The sequence below is a fragment of the Ascaphus truei genome, chromosome 4, assembly GCF_040206685.1.
Source record: "Ascaphus truei isolate aAscTru1 chromosome 4, aAscTru1.hap1, whole genome shotgun sequence".
Lineage (NCBI taxonomy): Eukaryota > Metazoa > Chordata > Amphibia > Anura > Ascaphidae > Ascaphus > Ascaphus truei.
In genome coordinates, this window is record NC_134486.1 from 353,058,362 (window position 1) to 353,077,678 (window position 19,317).

The 19,317-nt window shown below is 43.0% G+C and overlaps 1 protein-coding gene across 11 annotated transcripts in view; it reads right to left on the reverse strand.

The window, feature by feature from the left end:
- MYT1L (myelin transcription factor 1 like) overlaps window positions 1–19,317 on the reverse strand; it is a 573,498-nt gene that overhangs the window by 63,594 nt on the left and 490,587 nt on the right. For all 11 annotated transcript variants that reach the window (XM_075598278.1, XM_075598276.1, XM_075598273.1 and 8 more), the window contains one exon: window positions 4,228–4,461. In XM_075598278.1, coding sequence (XP_075454393.1) covers window positions 4,228–4,461 — 234 coding nt within the window. The remainder of the gene's footprint in view (window positions 1–4,227; window positions 4,462–19,317) is intronic.

The window sequence follows — 19,317 nt, forward strand, 5'->3', positions numbered from 1 at the left end:
TTACTCTGTTTATGTATACTCTTTATTAAATATTGACATTTTTGGTAGCTTGTGTTTTCTGGCTTACAGTATGTGCTTTTGTGTTCTTTTTCTTTTGGATGTCTTGTGTATTATTATTTGGCAGGACTAAAATATATGATTGGAACAACACTCGAGTGTCTGTGCCATTGGCAACAGAGGATTCGGCTTTGAGTGATCCCCTATACACAGTGAAGCGGACGGTGTTTCCAAGTTCCACAACAGAGCTGATCTCTGTGAGGAGGTTATCAGTCAGTGAGGTCGGGAACATTGGAGGAGAACTGTACCGCAGGCAATGGAGGACCTGAGTGATAGCGGGAACCTATGAATATGCTAATGAATCATTCAGTGATCCTAGCACCAAGTGAGACAACCTTAAGAAAAATAAGGAAGCTTTCTTCCCTCAGCAAGTTTTCTAACTTCCCTCTATTTTTTTTACTGTATGCATTCTGAATGTCACTTTTCCAATTGCACTGTATACATTAGTATCACTGTTAAACTTGCTATTTTATTCAGCGCCTACACAAGTTAATTAATAATAGCATGTTTAGTGTTATATCCAATTAGCTCATATTCATACTAATGAGAAGGACCAAAGCATGCTTTTTTATCCATCATAAAGGGCGAAGGAGTGGCTCAGTGAGTAAAGACACTGACTGACACTGAGATTGTTGCAGGGAAGCCTGGTTCAATTCCCAGAGTCGGCTCCTTGTGACCTTGGGCAAGTCACTTTATCTCCCTGTGCCCTAGGCACCCCAAAAAAAAAAACGTAGATTGTAACCTCCACATGGCAGGGACCTGTGCCTGCAAAATGTCTCTGTAAAGAACCGTGTACAACTAGCAGCGCTATACAAGAACATGCTATTATTACAGTAGTAGTAGTACATAGAAAGTAGAAATTTAAGAGCTATTTACAATATTTATGCTACTATAAAAGCTCTAATACTGTAAGAAATATTCCTAGGATTAGCAATATTCTTCTAATACGGCATAAACAATGTTTTTTCCTATCTAAGTAAGCCATATTAGGCATTCAAATCATAGTTCAATGCTTAATCTTCAAATTTGTTGAAAATTACACAAACAAAGGTTTTCTTGTTGCCTGCACTATACAAACAGATTTATCAAGTTAACTGCCACTTTTTTTTAACCTGTCTGTGCTTGCATATGATTTGGGTAGTATCTATTAAACCAGTGTTAGGCTGGCAGATTTCTGGGTAATTGTTATTTTAAGCCATATTTTTGTTTTAACCCCCTTCATTGCCAGTGAGACGGGCTGGGCCTTCTTTGAGAGACACCATCACAAGCACTGACGGGGTTAATGCTTAATTATGTTATGCCTACGTATTATACTTTTTAAAATCTAATTCTTAAGGGCCTCATGACCTACTTGCTAAGAGGCCTATAGGCCATGACAGAGTCGGTGTTAATTATAATGGTGTAGAGCAGCGGGAGTAGCGATGCAGTGGATAAGTTAGGACATTAGATCTATTGACTTCATAGAAGCCAAAGCCACTATGGCTACTAAGGGTTTAATATTGCATGCAATGCGTGTATGCTTATTAATCACCCCCCCCCCCCTTGTAGTGTAGGCAGGAGGTCTACTCTGTTATCTACTGTAAACAGCAGCCATGATATACAGTAGATACCGGTGAATTTGTGAAGCTGACATGATCACAGGGCTTTGGATTGTATTGAACAGTAAATGCATAAGTAATTTAATGATCATTACCCATTCACATGCTTATTAGAAGGTCAGCAAACATGTATTCATTGATGTCATCAAAGCTGATTCGCCTTCCTATTTACCATTAATTAAATAAGGTGAAGGGTTTTTCACACAAACTTAATAAAATAAATAACGTATCACCTTTGGAATTTATTGAATACGCAACAGTGAGTCAGCAATAGATTCCACATGAAGGAATGTTAATGTTTGAATTATATGTGGCATCTGAAACTGACTTAATATAGTAATGTCTTATAAAGGTAAGTGATGGGTAACTATACAAATCCTCCTCCACATGCCACAAACTGTATATCATTGTTTAATGGTGGATAACACCCCAGACAACGGGGCCTATTCTAGTAGGTTTGATAACTTTGCTAGTAGACACGTCCAGGATTCAGAGGGAGGATATAAATCAGGAACACCCCAAGAAGAGAAGGAAAGAATTGATAACTTTGCTGCCCTCTCGAAAGATGTGGCCTGTTTCCACCGAACGGTTTGTCATTTCTGTTATCACAGTATTCAGAAAGAATCTGAAACCATCTCAAACCGTGAGGTAGGAAAATGCCAATACCGCTCGGGACAGCAGCGATGGTATCTCAGCCTCTCTCATAGTTCTCCCCCATATGATCTGGCTGCAGTCTTTAAGAGCTGCTTAGAGAGCTGCACAGAGAGAGCCGCCTCTCCCTGCAAAGCTCTCACAGGCAATCGCAGTGTTTTTATTTACATTTTAATAACAGTGTACTGTAGCTGTGGTTCTCCATAGCAGAACCACATTAATTTCAGGTCTGGGGATCCCCTGCTTCCTGAGATACAGGCCCTCGGTATGGGGTGCCGGTAACTCCTGTGCGTTTAAATGCCCGGTCACGTAACGCAGGATATTTAAACATTGCAGGGGGATACCGGCAACCTATACCGGGGCCTAAAACTCGGGAAACAGGGGGTCCCCGGGGGTGAAATCAATGCGATTCAGCTCCGGAGACCCATTGCTCCAGTACACTAGTATTAAAATGTAAATAAAAGTAGCTTCATTAACTTAGCGGCTAGCCGCTAAGGCAATGAAGGGGTTAAACCTGAGTACCTGAATTGTTGGGGGTACAGGGGGTGGTTGAAGGGGGTAGTTGCCCCAGGGTGGGTTGTTAGGCCTGCCGGGAAGGTTGCGGGAGGAGGTAACCCCTTCACTACCATAGCGATAGTAACCGCTAAGGTAATGAAGGGGTCAACTCATCCCGCAACCCCCCCACAATGCTTTAATACCCAACATGGGCCAAACACCACCTTCACTTACCCCCGCTACCCAAAATAAATGGGCACTAGTATTTAACCCCTTCATTGCCATTGCAGTTAGCTGGTAAGGTAATGATGCTGCCTGTAAATTTAAAATGCAAATGTATTGCTTTGGATTGAAGCCGGGGGTCTCCAATGCTGGTATTAACATGTATCAGCTCCAGAGACCTCCGTCTTCAATCTGATGCAAATAAAATTTCTAAGACCTACTCGCAAATCCCACCCCACCACCCTTGGGGTGGTGAGATGAGATTTTTAATAAGCTTGCTAGTTCAGAGCCAAAATTAGATTATCAGGGCTACTAGAACAGTGTGATCTTATCAAAATGGAGATCTGGAGCTTTTTTCAGCTCCCGCTCGGTGTGTTTGAGCAGGAGCGAGACCGCTCGGGAAGATGCACTTCCCGTAGGCGTTTGGTTGGTCATAGGAGCTTTCTGAATAGCAAACTTGCCAAATCGTTCGGGAGTGCTCAAAAAGCTCGATAAGTTTGTTATCTAAGTTACTAGAATAGACCCCATTGTATTTTCGAAAGATCCCCAATAAAATGTGTGCCATACTAAATAAATAACTGAGCGCTATATAAAAGAAGTAAAGGAAAATGAAAGGAAATACAGTGAATACATTTCCTCGATAATGGCCAATGGAAAAAACTAAGGTAATAAGCACTATACAAGAATGAGAAGTCTAAACCCTTGAACCATTTATAAGAACTTTGCAATGCTGCTACTGTATCTTCTGTGTATAATGTTTGCAGTGTTTTTTTAATATTAGAAAGTAAATTAAAATACCACTTGTGGTGCATCTGCATATCTCAGACAGGTCTGCAACCCTGTCTTTCCCCATTATCACTTAGCAAACACTGCTTCCACTGCAGCCAGGGATTCTGGGTAACGACATATTCAAACAAATGAGCATTCAGTGTGTCACTTTTTGCTTCTTATCGATTTTAACATGGACCCCTCTATAAGTTTATGCTTGCCATATTACACAGCTTTTCAGCACAGCCTGGGTTAACGAAGTGCATAGCCAGTAAACCTACTCACAGACAGCTATTTCGACCTTTTGGGTCTCATCAGTGCGAGGTTGGTTGCTGGCTATGCAACTTGAAACTGGTATGTTGGTTTAATATTACACACAGATACAGAACCAAAGAATTAAGCTTGAAATTATGATCTTCATAGGGAAACAACATACATTAATCTCTTTGGAGTCATCTTCATCTATCCTTCTGGGTTTCATTTTAGTGTAGTCAACTGGTATGTCCCAGCAGTCACTGTCATTCATTTGGTAACACTGGCTATTCATCACTGCCTGCCGTTGTGGTGACATTGGTTCCAGTGGAGTTAGAATGGGGCAGCAATCTCGTTGTCTCTGTTTGTTCATGCTAAGGTCCAATGTTCCATTTTCATCAACTTCAATATCAGGATTCTGAAAGAAATGGATGAATTTAGCTTTTCACAAAATATCCTTTTTGCTTTTTAGATTATGAGCTTCCTGCAGATTTCCTGCATTGCATTGTGACAACATGCCTACACATAGCAACATATATATATATATACATACAGCTATACAGCTATATTTGCATATATATATATATATTTTTTTTAATACAGCGAGATTCACTGAATGCACACAGCCATAAAATGGCATTTTGTAAAAAGAGAAAAACGATATCACCATCACGACTACTCTACTTTAAAATGACTCATAGCTACAAAAGATAGCTGTACACTGTGTCCTAATGCAGTCTTTGTGTCTTTCATACTTCTTAAATCTGTAGTTCAAGCTGCCGTTAAAAAAAAAAAAAAAAATCCCATTCAATATGTGCATCAATACAATCAGCACACTGACAAGTGATTAGCTAAGCTGCAGATCTATCCGTTCTCCTGTAATTCACTGTAATAGATCGCTTGCTCAGGGTTATTTAATTCAGTTCTTGCCCAGCATTTTGGGCAATGTAGTTCCTGGAATATGATTGATTAACTGGGCAGTTACTAGATACAATTGGTGCACTGCTAGAGAGAGGGCGGGGCTCAAGAGCCAGAGCCTATCAGAAGGGGAAGGGGGCTGTCACTTTGGAAATGCTTCCTACATTAGGAACATTAAAAATGTCTTTATAACATACTTTCTTTTTTTTTTTTTTAAATGCTACAATTATTTTCTCATAGTACAGAACTGATTTATTAAAAAAAAAACATGTCGGATATTGCTTGAACGGCAGCTTTAACACCTGTGTTAAATGGTACCTGCATGAACTCTTTCTTACACATATAGCCATTGGCGGACTTCCCATTAGGCCCGTAAGGCCCGGACCTAGGGCGGCAAAATTTGGGGGAGGAAAAAATGTCCGCCCCATATGCTTTTGCCGCGTTCTCAGGCCTGATGGGAAGTCATTTAGCTGTTGCAGCCGCCTCCTTCAGAACAGCAGCATCAAATGATGCCGCGTTGACATGGCAACGTGACACCTTGCGACGTCACGTTGGTGACATCCACGGCGTCATTTGATGCTCTGGTTCGTAAGGAGGAGGGCGCGGCAGGTAAGGAGGAGGGCGCAACAGCTAAGTGCCATGGGACGGCGGATTTAGAAATTCGACGCTGAATATAGGTCATTTCTAAACTGAAATGTAAAAAAAAAAAAAGCTGTGTGTGCTGTGCACGCGCATAGTAAGTGAAACTTCTTTGACTTTTGTCACAGAAATTGACTTATAACGCGCGTGCTCGGCACATATGTGTCAGTCAGTGTATGTGTCAGTGAGTGAGTATGTATGTGTGTCAGTCAGAGAGTATGTATGTGTGTCAGAGGGTATGTGTGTGTGTTTGTTTGTGCGTGTGTCAGTCAGTGTGTGCATGTGTGTCAGTCAGTGTGTGCATGTGTGTCAGTCAGTGTGTGCATGTGTGTCAGTCAGTGTGTGCATGTGTGTCAGTCAGTGTGTGCATGTGTGTGTGTGTGTGTCAGTCAGTGTGTGTGAGTGTGTTTCAGTAAATGTGTGTGTGTGTGTGTGTGTGTGTGTGTGTCACTGTGTGTGTGTGTGTCAGTCAGTGTATGTCTCTCTCTCTCTGTGTTGTGTGAATGTCTCTGTGTAGGTCAGTGTGTGTATGTGTGTCAGTCAGTGTGTGTATGTGTGTCAGTCAGTGTGTGTGCGTGTGTGTCTGTCAGTGTGTGTGCGTGTGTGTTAGTCAGTGTGTGTGCGTGTGTGTCAGTCAGTGTGTGTGCGTGCGTGTGTGTCAGTCAGTGTGTGTGCGTACGTGTGTGTCAGTCAGTTTATGGCTCTCTCTCTGTGTTGTTTGAATGTCTCTCTGTGTTGTGTGAATGTCTAGTTGTGTTGTGTCCCCCTCCCCCCCTCGCACGCAAATTCTGCACCCCTCCCCTCGCACGCAAATTCTGCCCTCCCCCCCTCGCACGCAAATTCTGCCCTCCCCCCCTTGCACGCAAATTCTGCCCCCCCCTCCCCTCGCACGCAAATTCTGCCCTCCCCCCCTCCCCTCCCCTCGCACGCAAATTCTGCCCTCTCCCCCCTCGCACGCAAATTCTGCCCTCCCCCCTCCCCTCGCACGCAAATTCTGCCCTCCCCCTCCCCTCCCCTCACACGCAAATTCTGCCCTCCCCTCGCACGCAAATTCTGCACCACCCCACCGCGGGGTACATGCGCCCGACACGGGCATGAGTGACTGAGCCCCTGTGACGCGTGGGTTGCGCCCGGGTTTGTGCCGTGTGCCAGTGGAGGGCTAAAGGACTATGAGCGTGTGGGGGGAACGACTCCGCTGCCAGCCACTTCTGCGCATGTGTGGCGTCTGTCAGCGGCGCCATCACAACTGCACATCACAATATCACAACTGCAGCGGCCGTGGGACCGTTAGGAGCGTCGGGTCAGCAGCCGGGTGTGTGGGGGGGTGGGGGTGTGTGGGGGGGGGTGTGTGTGTGTGGGGGGTGCGGCGGCAATTAGGAGCGGCGCCGGCGGCTATCGCCGCCGCCGCATGTGACAGGGGACGTGTGAGCGGAGCGGCGTCCATTACGTGACGTCACTTCCGTTTCACATTTCGCCCCCCCTCTATCCAGTTTTATCCCATCAGAGGTGCCACTAAAGAAGTTTCACTTCAAAAAGACCCATCCAGAGAGAATTACAAATACATTTCCAAAACGTTGTTTCCTCCAGAAGTAACATTTTATAACTATGAATATGTGTAACGGGAATATTTTGTATTAAATGGTGCCATACTGTACATCTCAAGCTCTAACTTCAATCAAGTTAACCTGGTTACATCAGACATATTAACTCATTAGCAGCTGTTTGATATGTGCCTCTGTCTCTTCTAATTAGTCACATACCCTCCTTTGTCTCCTCATGTGATATTGTTAGAGTATGTAAGTAAGCCTACATTGGCTATGCCAATACAGTTTTCTGTGTCCCATTCTTAAGTGTCTGTGGGGTTGTACAGGAGATAAACATGAAAGGAAAAACTGGATTTAGCTTTTACCACTTAATCAACCACTCTGTCACTGTTAGAACTTAAGCATTATCATTTGTATATTGTCTTGACAATTTATGCACAACGTAAACACTATAACTATAAACACTCTTCAGTGTTATACCGCCCTCTCAAGCCTGATTTACGCACACACTCATCTACTCTTTCAATCGTACGCCATAGATCCTACACATCTTAATTATGCATGTTTAACTTTATTTTTTAAGTGCCCACAGTGTACTCAGCACTTTACAAAAGAGACGAGACAATAGACGGAATTATAATACAATAAGTGCAGAAAATCAGACACTAGGAAAAGCTTCATTTGGCCACAATGGTTGGTAGGAACAATTGTGGGTGGGGGGCAGTAGCCATGACTCCAGGCTATTGACAGGCTTCATTAAAATGTGTGTTTCTAGGTGTGACTTAAAGGTGGGGAGAGAAGGTGCTTGGCATACCTTTGTCTCTCCGTACTACAGTACCTGTATCTGATTACAAAAAAAGACGGTGTGAAACAGCGCTATAAATACTAATAAAAACACTTAAATTAGTGAACAACACTGGCAGCCAGGTAAAAACTGACAGTACAGTCAGTCAGAGAGCATGGGAAAAAAGAGTAAACTGCCGCCACAAATAATAAAGTGAAAACCAAACCAAATAGTGTAAAGTCCAAATGGAGCGACATCCCTTGAAGAAGTGCGCGCATGCGCACGAAACGCGTCGGGAAGATTTGAGTGTTTTTAGAGTCTTGTCCTGGCTTGTGGAGTAGATTGCAGTTCAGCAAGTGGAGCCGTGGTGTAGTTGCGGAGGATCAGTGAAGGAGGAACGTCTGCGGTGGGACTTTAGTGTGGCGTGACGTCACATCCGCCCGGAAATCCCGTCATTCGTGTGACCCACCTTCCACCTCTGTCACGTGAGGATGCCAGTGAGAGTGCTCCGGTCGCCATCTTGGAAGCCCAGCAGCATGTTTCCAGCTTGTTGCCTGTAATTGTCTAGCGTCTTGTGAGTAGGGTTTCACTTTTACCCCTCCGGATGCGTGTTACTTTAACCCTCCACACCCAGTAATAAATTAGCTTTGTTATTAATATTAAGCCTTGCTAGTGTGTTTTCGTCTGTCTGTCCTGTTTGTCTTGTGTTGTTAGTCTGTCTTTGTTATTTAGTCTCAGTGATTGACATAATGCACCATAATTTTTTTTTTTTCTTTTTCCACATATTGCATTTCGTTGATGTGAGAATCCTTCAATACCAGCTCTATTAGGACTCCATTTGGACTTTACACTATTTGGTTTGGTTTTCACTTTATTATTTGTGGCGCCGGTATACTCTTTTTTCCCAGTACCTATATCTGACTATGAGCCTCCCTATTGCTTTTCTGTTTGCAGTTTCATCACTCGCTTTGAAACTTGTTTTTTTCTCTCCACCCTCCCCCGCTTTCCTTCCTCTATCCACATTTCTTCTTCTCTCCTTCCCTCCTCCTTTGTCTGTGCCCATACACTGGACCACTATCTATTCCACTATTCCACTATTCCACTATTCCAGCTAATTCTGAAACCCCTCAGTAAAAAGCACTCTCACAAATCATCCTCGCACCTCCTTTCTCTCTCACTGATACTCACTACTACTTCTTGCTGCTGTTGATATCTCTCCTATTTTGGACCTGGCCATATAAACACCTGCTCTCACCCTCACCCACCCTTCCTGCTAAGGGTGCTAACCAATCGATCTAAATACCAATTTCTGGTCTCCTTTCTTTCTCTCTTCTCGTGCCCTCTGGAATGTGCACTCTGACTAACAAGGCTCTTGTGGTACATAACCTCTCCTGCTCTCACTCCCTTCATCTCTTCACTCTCACAGGAAACTGCAATCCATGCAAACTTTTCTCTGTATTTGAGTCCCTCCTGACCTTCTCCTTCCATTTCCTTTTCCTTCTTTCACTTCTAAAACCTTTGCCAAATATTTGTAAATCTTCTGTCAGTCCTCCTTCGCTCTGATTCTGCTTAAACCTACTTCTCCCCCTATTGACTCTTTGTGCTTTTACAGAGTTGAACGTTTCCAAAGCTGATTTTCTCTTCTCCCTCTACCACATGCCCTCTCTATTCCTTTCCCTCACCTTATTAGACTTCTTGTTCCTATCCTTGTTTCCACTGACAACCATATCGTCAACTCTTCCCTGTCCTATGGCCCTTTCCCATCCTCTAAGAATGCAGTGGTCACACTATTCTCAAAAACAACATACCTGACCCTACATGCCTTACTAACTACCGCCCTGTATCCCTCGTACCTTTTGCCTCCAAACTGCTAGAATGTCTTGTAGCATCGCACATGATCAACGTTCTTAAATCCCACGCCCTTCTGGGCCTCTGCAATCTGGCTTTTGTACAGCTCACTCAACAGAGTGACCTCACTAATGTAGTGTATGATCTCCATGATGCCAAATACCGAGGCCATTTTATTCTGATTATCTTACTTGATTTCTCTGTTGCTTTCAATAATGTTGATCAGTCTATTCTCCTTCAAATACTACACTCTCTACATTCATAACCAAACTGTATCCTGGTTCTCATTATACCTCTCTCATCAATCATTTTCTGTCTCTGTTGCTAATATGTCTTTGTCTCCTGTTGAAATGTTTGTTGGTGTACCTCACGGCTCTATTCCGTGACCTCTACTTGTCTCTCTGTACACACTATCACTTGGTGACCCAATCAACTACTTTGGCTTTAGATATATCGATCCCCTAACTTCACACCTTCAATTCAGTCCCAAGTCTCTGATTGCTTCCTGGCTACATCATCATGCTTAATATGTCTAAAACTGAACTCCTCATATTTCCTCCTAAACCTGGCCTAATAGCCTCTTTTTCTATCACAGTAAATAGTACCATAAATTGCCTATGTGACATTTGACTCTTCTTCCTTTGTAACATGCCAAGATTCACCCTTTCCTCTGTCAATCTACTGCTAAAACTTAAATGCATGCCCTTATTCTCTTCCACCTGGACTATTGTAACATACTACTAACAGGCCTCCCTGCCTCAGTCTAGAACATTTGGTCGCAGCCATTTTGCTGCAACCAAGTCACTGTCAGCATTTAGCCACTCACAACAACAGAGAGACATTTTGCAGCCGGCCGTATCGCCACCAAGATAAACCTCTAACCTTACTCCTTACCTTAAAAACCCCTAATTTTACCCCTAATACTAATGCTACCCCCTGCCCTAAAAACTCTAACCCCTTACCCTAAAACCCCTAATCTAAAGCCCCTTACCCTAAGCCCTTACCCTAAATTCTTACCCTAATCCCTTACACTAAATCCCTATCCTAAGCCCCTTACCCTAAACCCCAACCCTGAAAATCTTAACTCTTTACCTTAAAACCTAGCCCCTTACCCTTAAATCCATATCCTTAACCCCTACCTAACTGCTAAACCCCCTTAAATTAATTTACCTTATTGGCAAAATATTTCGGTGTCTGAGGGTCCAGCGGCGCAGCGGCAAAGGCAAAGGCTCGCTGTGACCAAATGTCTGATTCCTCCCCTGCTTCGAAACTTTCTCCTTTGCAATCTATTCAAAATGCTGCAGCTAAAATCATTTCACTTTCTCTAACAGTCCCTGCTCATCGTCTCCTAAAATCCCTCTCCTTACTTCCCATCAAATTTTGGATCACCTTTGGATTATCCTTCTTACCTTCAAGGCTCTCCACTCGGCTGCTCTTACCTACAACGATACAGTATAAGCTTTGATCTCTAGTTATGTTTACTGTACTCTGCTTATACTGTAACTGTCTCCTTTCCACCCATTCAAGCTTTACTGCTCTCTCTCGCCTTAACACTTTTTCCATTGCAGCACCTTATCTAAGCAATCCCTTCACACTCATATGCCAAACACCTTCTCTCCTAACCTTTAAGTCAAACATAGAAACACACTTTTTAAATGAAGCATTTTAATAGCCTGGAATCATGGCTACTGCCCCACACCCCAAGTTGTTCCTACTAACCATTGTGGACAAGCACTGCTATCTTCCTTTCCTATTGTTTGATTTTGTTTGCTGCACTTATTGTATGATAATTTCCTTTATTGTCTTTTCTCTTTTGTAAAGCACTGAGTAAACTGTGGGCGTTATTTAAATAAAGATATACGTAAATACATTAATAGGAAGTCATCTGTGGATGAAATCTACAATTGTTATTTACTTCATCTGCCATTTCTCTTCTATGTACAGTAGTGATGTACCGGTACTTGGAAATTACCCGATACCCGGCCATATTTAATGTACCCGGAAACTACTCTTAGAGAACGCCAGGAGCAGAGCAGCAGAAGAGACTTACCTGCAGTCGGCGGGGAGGGTGAGGAGCACCGTGGCAGAGGGTGAGGAGGAACACAGCGACATCCTGGTGGCGGTGGGAGCAGCAGAAGACATCCTATAGCCGGTGGTGAAAGCAGAGGACAACATTCTTCAGCCAGTGGCAGCAGAGGACGACATCCTTCACAGCCAGTGCCTGTGGGAGCAGAGGAACATGTGACCAGAGCCGGAGCATTACTATTGGACAGCCGGGGAGGAGCTGCACTGGAAGTCGGAAGACTTCCGGGTCGGAACACTGGGGTGCGCTCCTCCCTGGCTGTTCAATAGTAGCGCTCCTGCTCCGGTAACATGTTCCTTTGCTCCCACCGGCACCGGCTGTGAAGGATATCATCCTCTGTTGCCACCGCCACTGGCTGAAAGATGTCACCCGCTGCTCCCGCCGCCATAAGGATGTCGCCGTGGTCCTGCTCACCCTCCGCCGCAGTCTGCAGGTAAGTCAAAACTACTATTATTATTTTTTTTCTCGGGTACCTGGTACCAGTTAACAGGTCATTGTTTTGATCCAGTACATCCCTAATGTACAGTATACTATATGTTAATTTTCCTGCAAGTAAAGAGTTAGGGAAGTTTGGTTTGCTAAGGCATTGGGTTTAATGGTTGCCAGGGAAACATATAATAATATGGTCTGAGCATTTGTTTCTATAATGTGGAGAGACTGTAACTAGAGAGAAATTATTGATCAATATTAGAAAATAGTTCTTACTACTCAAGAAAACTCAAATCGGTGTTACTCCTGCATCTGGTTCTTACCATGAGTGGGCATATAGGCAACGACAATTTCATCCTGCAGCAATCCCACCTATTAGGAAGCTTCAACTTTGTAGTTAAGCTTAAACTAGGTGGTACATGTGCAGCTTGTTGGTCCTTGTTATATTGTCTATCATGAGTGCAGTACTGTAACTAGTAACTACTGAGGAGTCTAAGGGGCCTATTCACGTAGCTTCAATGTTATAACTGCCAAATCGAACATTTTGACATGATCCTACCTCACGGTCTGACATTAGTGTTATCATGGAAAGAATGATAGCAAGTCAGAAAACGTGAGGTAGGAAAATGCCATACCGCTCGAGATAGCAGTGTCCTTATCTCAGCCTTTTTCTAAGTTTTGCCCGTGCGATCTGCCTGCAGTCTACTGTATAAGAACTGCACAGAGAGAGCTGCATCTCCCTGCACAGCTCTTACAGGAGATCACTGTTTTAATTTACATTTTAATCACACAGTATTGAAGCAGGGGGTTTCTGGAGCAGAATCGCATTAATTTCAGCCTCGGGGACCCCATGCTTCCTGAGTTACAGGCCAGTATGGGGTGCCGGTATCTTCTGGATACCGGCACTGTCTGTAACTCGGGAAGCAGGAGGTCCCCAAGGCTAAAATAAACGTGTTCAGCTCCGGAGAACCCCCTGCTTCAATACTGTATGATTAAAATCAAATAAAAAAAGCTTCATTACTTTAGTGTAGTGTTTCCCAACTCCAGTCCTCAGGGAACCCCAACAGGTCAGGTCTTAAGGATATCCCTGCTCCAGCACAGGTGGCTCAGTCAAAATGACTGAGCCGATGATTGACCCACCTTTGCTGGAGCAGGGATATTCTTAAGATCTGACCTGTTGGGGTTCCCTGAGGACTGGAGTTGGGAAACACTGCCTTAGCTGCTACCCGCTAAGGTAATGAAGGGGGTTAAGAAAGAGTACCTAGTTTCTTAAGGGTACAGGGGGTGGATGGTTAGGCCTACCGGGAATGTTGCGGGAGCAGTTAACCCCTTCATTACCTTAGCAGTTAGCCGCTAAGGCAATGAAGTTGCATGTGAATGTATTTTTATTACATAGGATGGAGGCAGGGGGTTTCCGGAGCTGGTTTTAATGTGGGGCAGCTCCGGAGACTCCAGGCTTCAATCCGATGCAGTAAAAATAATTTGTTTCTTCTAAGTCACATTGTGGGTCACATTGTGGATCCCATCTCGCCACCCTTGAGGTGAGAAGATGAGAACCTGCAAGTTGCTTGCGAGTTGCTGCCGCAATGTGCGATGTGAATAGTGTGATATCTCAAAAAGTGCGAGTTTGAGCATTTTTTTTGGCTCCCACACAGTTTGTCTGTGCGGGAGCGCTACCCATCAGGAAGAAGCACTTCTTGAGCAAGTTTGGCACGTTATCGAAGCTTTCTGTATAGCTACACTTGCCAACTCGTTCGAGAAGTGCCCACAATGCTCGATAAGTCACTTATCGAAGTTTAGTGAATAGGCCCCTAAATGTTCTTTATTTGTGTAATCTGATTTTCTGTACTTCTAAAAGCAGGTACCTAAACCTTGAGGTACCCTTAGTCATTCAAATAATTTTGGAGTATAAATGTGATCCAATAGATTTTTCCTAACTTCTACTACCTAGTATTTAAAAGCAGGAATATGGTATATGTTTATGAGGGATTATCCCTTTACTCTTCATCTATCGTTAACTATTCAAGGGGTGGGTGTGCAAACTTTTCCTCCTGCGCCCCCCTGCCTTGTATCCCCCGGTGCTCGCTCCCCCCCCCCTCGCTTAGTGTGGCGTCAAATGACACTCGGGGTCATTGCCATGGAGACGCATCCAGACGGCGGCTGAATCTCGGTAAGTTGACGTGGCAGAGGCCTCACGCGATCCCCGGCATTTCATTTTAATTCCTTGGGGAAGAGCTCGGGGCCTCTGCAACCGCCCGTGCCCCTCCCCCCCGAAAAATCTTGCGCCCCCCAGTTTGCGCACCCCTGATCTATTCTATTGTTGCAACCATTTAAATATGCATGTGCATGAAAGTGATATTATTCATGAGAATAGCTCTTAACAACTGATATTGGTTCTACGCTTAAGTAATTATTACTTACTGTTTCAACTATATGCAGCTTTTAAGAGAATATATTAATAATATGACTATAGTGTTAACAATATGGAAAAGTGCAATTAAATAATATTTCTGATTTACAGGGATGATGTTCTTTTAGTGCTATAGCATTGCACACTCAACTTGCACTATGTACAAAGCCATCACGAAAAATACACATGAGGCGTTATCAAAAGAATGTAAAATGAATCCTGTTTAATTGCAAAATGTTACGTGACATGTACTTAACATGGTGAAAAAGCAGTCAGTGATTTGTAAACATTTTTCCGTGCAGGATTGTACGTTTTGCAAAGGGACGGAGCATAAGACATGAGTGTACATTCAGTAACACATATTTAAAGTGAAAATTGATATCAGCGTTAATATAAACGGAGCTGATTGCCCAAATGCCTGCTAGATATTTTGCCTTGATAGGTATTATACGAGCCTGATCAAAGCTGTAATAAAACAACAGCAAAATAGCTTGAAATGAAAATTCCTCGCCTAAGATTATCTTGACAAATTATAGATTGCTTTATGTGAACATTCCGTGCTACTCCCCCCTCCATTTTAAATCCTAATAATATCTGGATTAGATTTGGGTTGGATTTATATCTCAACATGTTCATTTAATTTTTTACTAAATCAAAGAAGAATTCATATATTCTTCTGCCACATTATGCTTTTGGTTTCTATGCTACTTTCTTTCTTTCTTTCTTTCTCCGTAGCCATTGGTTGAAGAGAATTGCAAAGTAGTGGAACTTTGCTTGAATTCAAACAAAGAATAATATTTATATAAGTAAAGTACAACACTAGATTTAGAAAAAGAGAGCGCCCACGGATGTTTGTTATTAGTGCAAATGCTTCTTAGGGCCGGATTCAATCAAGTCTTGGAAACTGGTTTGCGATTTGCCAAAATGTATTGCAGAGGTTCGTGGTGATAAATGTATATAGTTTTGTTTGCTCAATTCAATAAAACTTTACATAAACATCAGCAAATGATGAAGCACTGCTAATTAACATGCACGGTTTGAAATAATACCGCAACAAAGTTGTCGATGGCTATGCGATTGTGTCACTGTTTTTCCAAGTAGTCCCTACCCTTTCATAACAGCTACTATAGCCCTAAATACCCTCCCATTTGCATGCCAAATGTAATTGGAGGTAATGTAATGCATGAGGATGCTATACTAACTGCTAGGACATACAAAGAATGATTCCAACCTGCACATTGTCCTGGAGACTACCCAGGGGGGTACCTACCTCGTTCCAAACCTTAGTACCCTCTCCGTAAGACTTAACACCCCCTTTGCCACAGCCTACAAGCTTATTAAGTAGCCATATAAAATGCACATGTAACGAAATATTTTAAAAATACATTATAAAATGCCTCAAACCCTTTTAGTATCAGTGAGGCTATATAGAAATGTTATAGCATGATTGTCGTCACCCCGGGGGAAATAAACCCCTTAGAAATCCTGATGCCACCCCAAAAAAAGTTACGTTAAAGAATTACGCAGAAAACAAAGACCACCAAAAAAAAAGAAATCTTATGCCTTAAAATATTCCAAATGTTTTCCACTTCGACTTTTTAAGGTCCAAAATATAAAAATTGCAATAATAAACAAAATTCAGACAATATTAATACAGTTGTGGCTGCCTACTACAAGGCCTAGATTCCGGACCCGAGAGTATTTAGTAATACAGCCATACGGTCCCTCGATGAGCCTTCTTAACCTTGATTGACACACTTGATCCTCCTCTTGCTTGAAGAATCCTCCTGCATTTCAATTTTCTTATTTTCTTCTTCTTGAACTATTTAATCTTCTTTATTTTTTTTATTAGGGACTATCCTAACTAATCCTCTACCAGTTATCCACTGGGGTGGTATGCAACAGTGCATCTTTTAAAGTCTGGCTTACCATGTGTTTCCTGCCATTACTGATGACTTATGATTGCCGGAGTGAGGATGGCTCCCGTTAAGAAGATAGGAGATAAAAGCAATAAAGAACTAAAACAGAAGAATATATGGGAAGATTTTTTTAAGTGTAAGGTTCAAATGCTCCAATCAAAGTTAAGTATATCTCATTAAAGGAAAGGATGATTTTGAAATACGAAGGGATTTAGGCCTTGTAATAGCCAATAGATTTAATTTTACCATTGCTTTTTTTTAAAATGGGAGGCAGTGGGGCATCAAGAGGTGAAGACCTGTATTGTATACTAGTACTTTTTTGAGGCCAACACTTTTTCTTTCGGGGTGGGATCTGAATTTTTTTTTTGCATTTTTAATTTTCTCTGTATTTATTTAGTTATTAAATGTATGTATGTACAGTATGTATATATTTGTTATAGGACTCAAAGCGAGCGGTCATATGAATCTGCGCAGATGTCTTCATTACTGATGCAATTGTAAACGGTGTAAAATTTGGGTTTATTTTGGTATTCTCTTCCCCCAGTGCAGGCTGGTGTCATGTCACATTAGGTTATACCAGTGGTTCCCAACTCCAGTCATCAAGAAGCACCAACAGGTCAGGTTCTAAGGTTATTTCTTTTTCAGAACAGGTGGCTCAATCAGTGACATATTGATTAAATCACCTGTGCTGGGAACCAATGAGTTACACAGTAAACTGCAGCTGGGATGTACATAGCTGAATCAGAAATCAGAAAAAAATTGGAAAACCGGAGGCTGCAATTTTATTTTTCACCGCTCTTTCTGAGCTTACATAACTGCATGTGGATAAGAAATTAGACAAAACTTGTTAATTTACATATCAATTAAGATTTTGGTTAATAGCCATTTACCAATGTGATTGCATAAACATCACCAATTGTTTTGCCTGTATTGAATAGGGTGAACAAGGCTTGACTTGCCCATGCCTCAAGCTGGACCCCTCTCCCATTCCCAATAACCACACCATACAACTTCTTGCGAGAAATTAACGCCACAGCTTTATTTATTACAACAGATAAATATCTCATATTTATCCCCAACTAGGGATCCAGCCAGATTGCTCCACTCACAGCTACAGGGATACCCTCAGCTCGTGCTCATGTAGCCATTCAGTACCTTAGTCTGAATGCACAGAGATCCCATCGGAAGGTCACCACACCAAGCACCTACTGTAGTCTTGAATGGTACCGCCTTCCCCAAATTCCATCTGGAAGTCACCACCTTTTCGATCACCCAGCCTGGAATAGCATTGCCTTACCCAACTGAAATACTTCCAAGGTCTGAGATCTCCCTCAAGGGGCCAAAACTGATTGAGTCCCCCTCCCAGAGTAACATTACTCCCACCACCAGCAAGGTAATCTAACAGGCATTAACCTGGTCTTGTGAGTCGCCACTAGTCTCACTGATTTTTCCAGCGCATCTTGCCATGCTAAAATCAAGATATCGTTCCCAATGTCTGATAAATGGACCTCATTCTCCCTAAACAGGCCATTCATCCCTCCTTGAGAAAGAGCAATTTTGCTCGAAACGCGTGGGAGAAGGTCTCCTAGTCTTGTCCGTCAGAGTATCTGTTTTATGTAGCCCCAATAAAGATTTGTTTTTACCGATAATCCTGGTGATTCTGAGTAATTAGGAGCGGCGGGGGCATCGATCTTGTACCTATCCATTCATCCCTCGGGCAAGGTCCTCATGCCTTCCGGAGACCATCTGCTACAATACTGTAGTATTAAAATGAAATAAACCCCCCGCAATCGCCTGCTAGAGGCATGCAGGTAGAGTGACTGATTCAGCCTATCTCTTACAGACAGGTACAACACGGTAGTATTAACACGGCAGGGACCCCTACTGTATTAATCCGATGGGCCATTAGTGGCAAATCAAGCAAGGATCTCGGGGAGATCTCAAAAAAAATTGAGAAATGGTCGGATAATGGCCGCTGCATCTGTATCTTGTTCTCCAAACCCAGGATGACCTTAGTCTTGAACCATATATTATGATTCAGGTACTTTAAGACCAGAAACCAGACCACCAGCGGAGATGTTGCCGATAGCCCATTCATGGCCGCCACTACGTCCATGTTGTCCATTCGGAATATGACCTTACGGTTCGCCAGATCTGTCCCCCATAGCTCCAACGCCACCACCAGTGGAAAGAGCCCTAACAACAGTAAGTTCCTTATAAACTTCTGCTGCCCCATCTCTTCTGGCTCAGTGCCCTGAAAAAAATGTCCCAAAACCCACGGATCCCACCGCATCCGTGAATAGCTCTATCTGCCCAATCTTCACTACTCCTTGCAAAACCAGCGTATGCCCATTGTACTGCATTAGGAAGGTGTCCCACACTTGCAGGTCCCCCTTCACTTGCTTTGAAACCCTGATAAAGTGGTGCTGCAACTTTACTCCTGCCATTGCAAATGCCAGTTGCCTCTCAAAGATCCTTCCCATTGGTAGGATCATGGTTGCGAAGTTGAGATGGTCCAGCAGGGACTAGAACCACCATAAACTCCCTCACCAAAGCCCACAGTTTCACCAGCTTCCTGGTCTGGAGACGGTATTACATCTTCATTGTATCAGGACGCTGATGAATACCGCTAGGCCCTCTGTCTTGTACTTAGTCAATGGAACCCCAAAACGTGCCATGAGTTCCTGAAATTCCCCAATA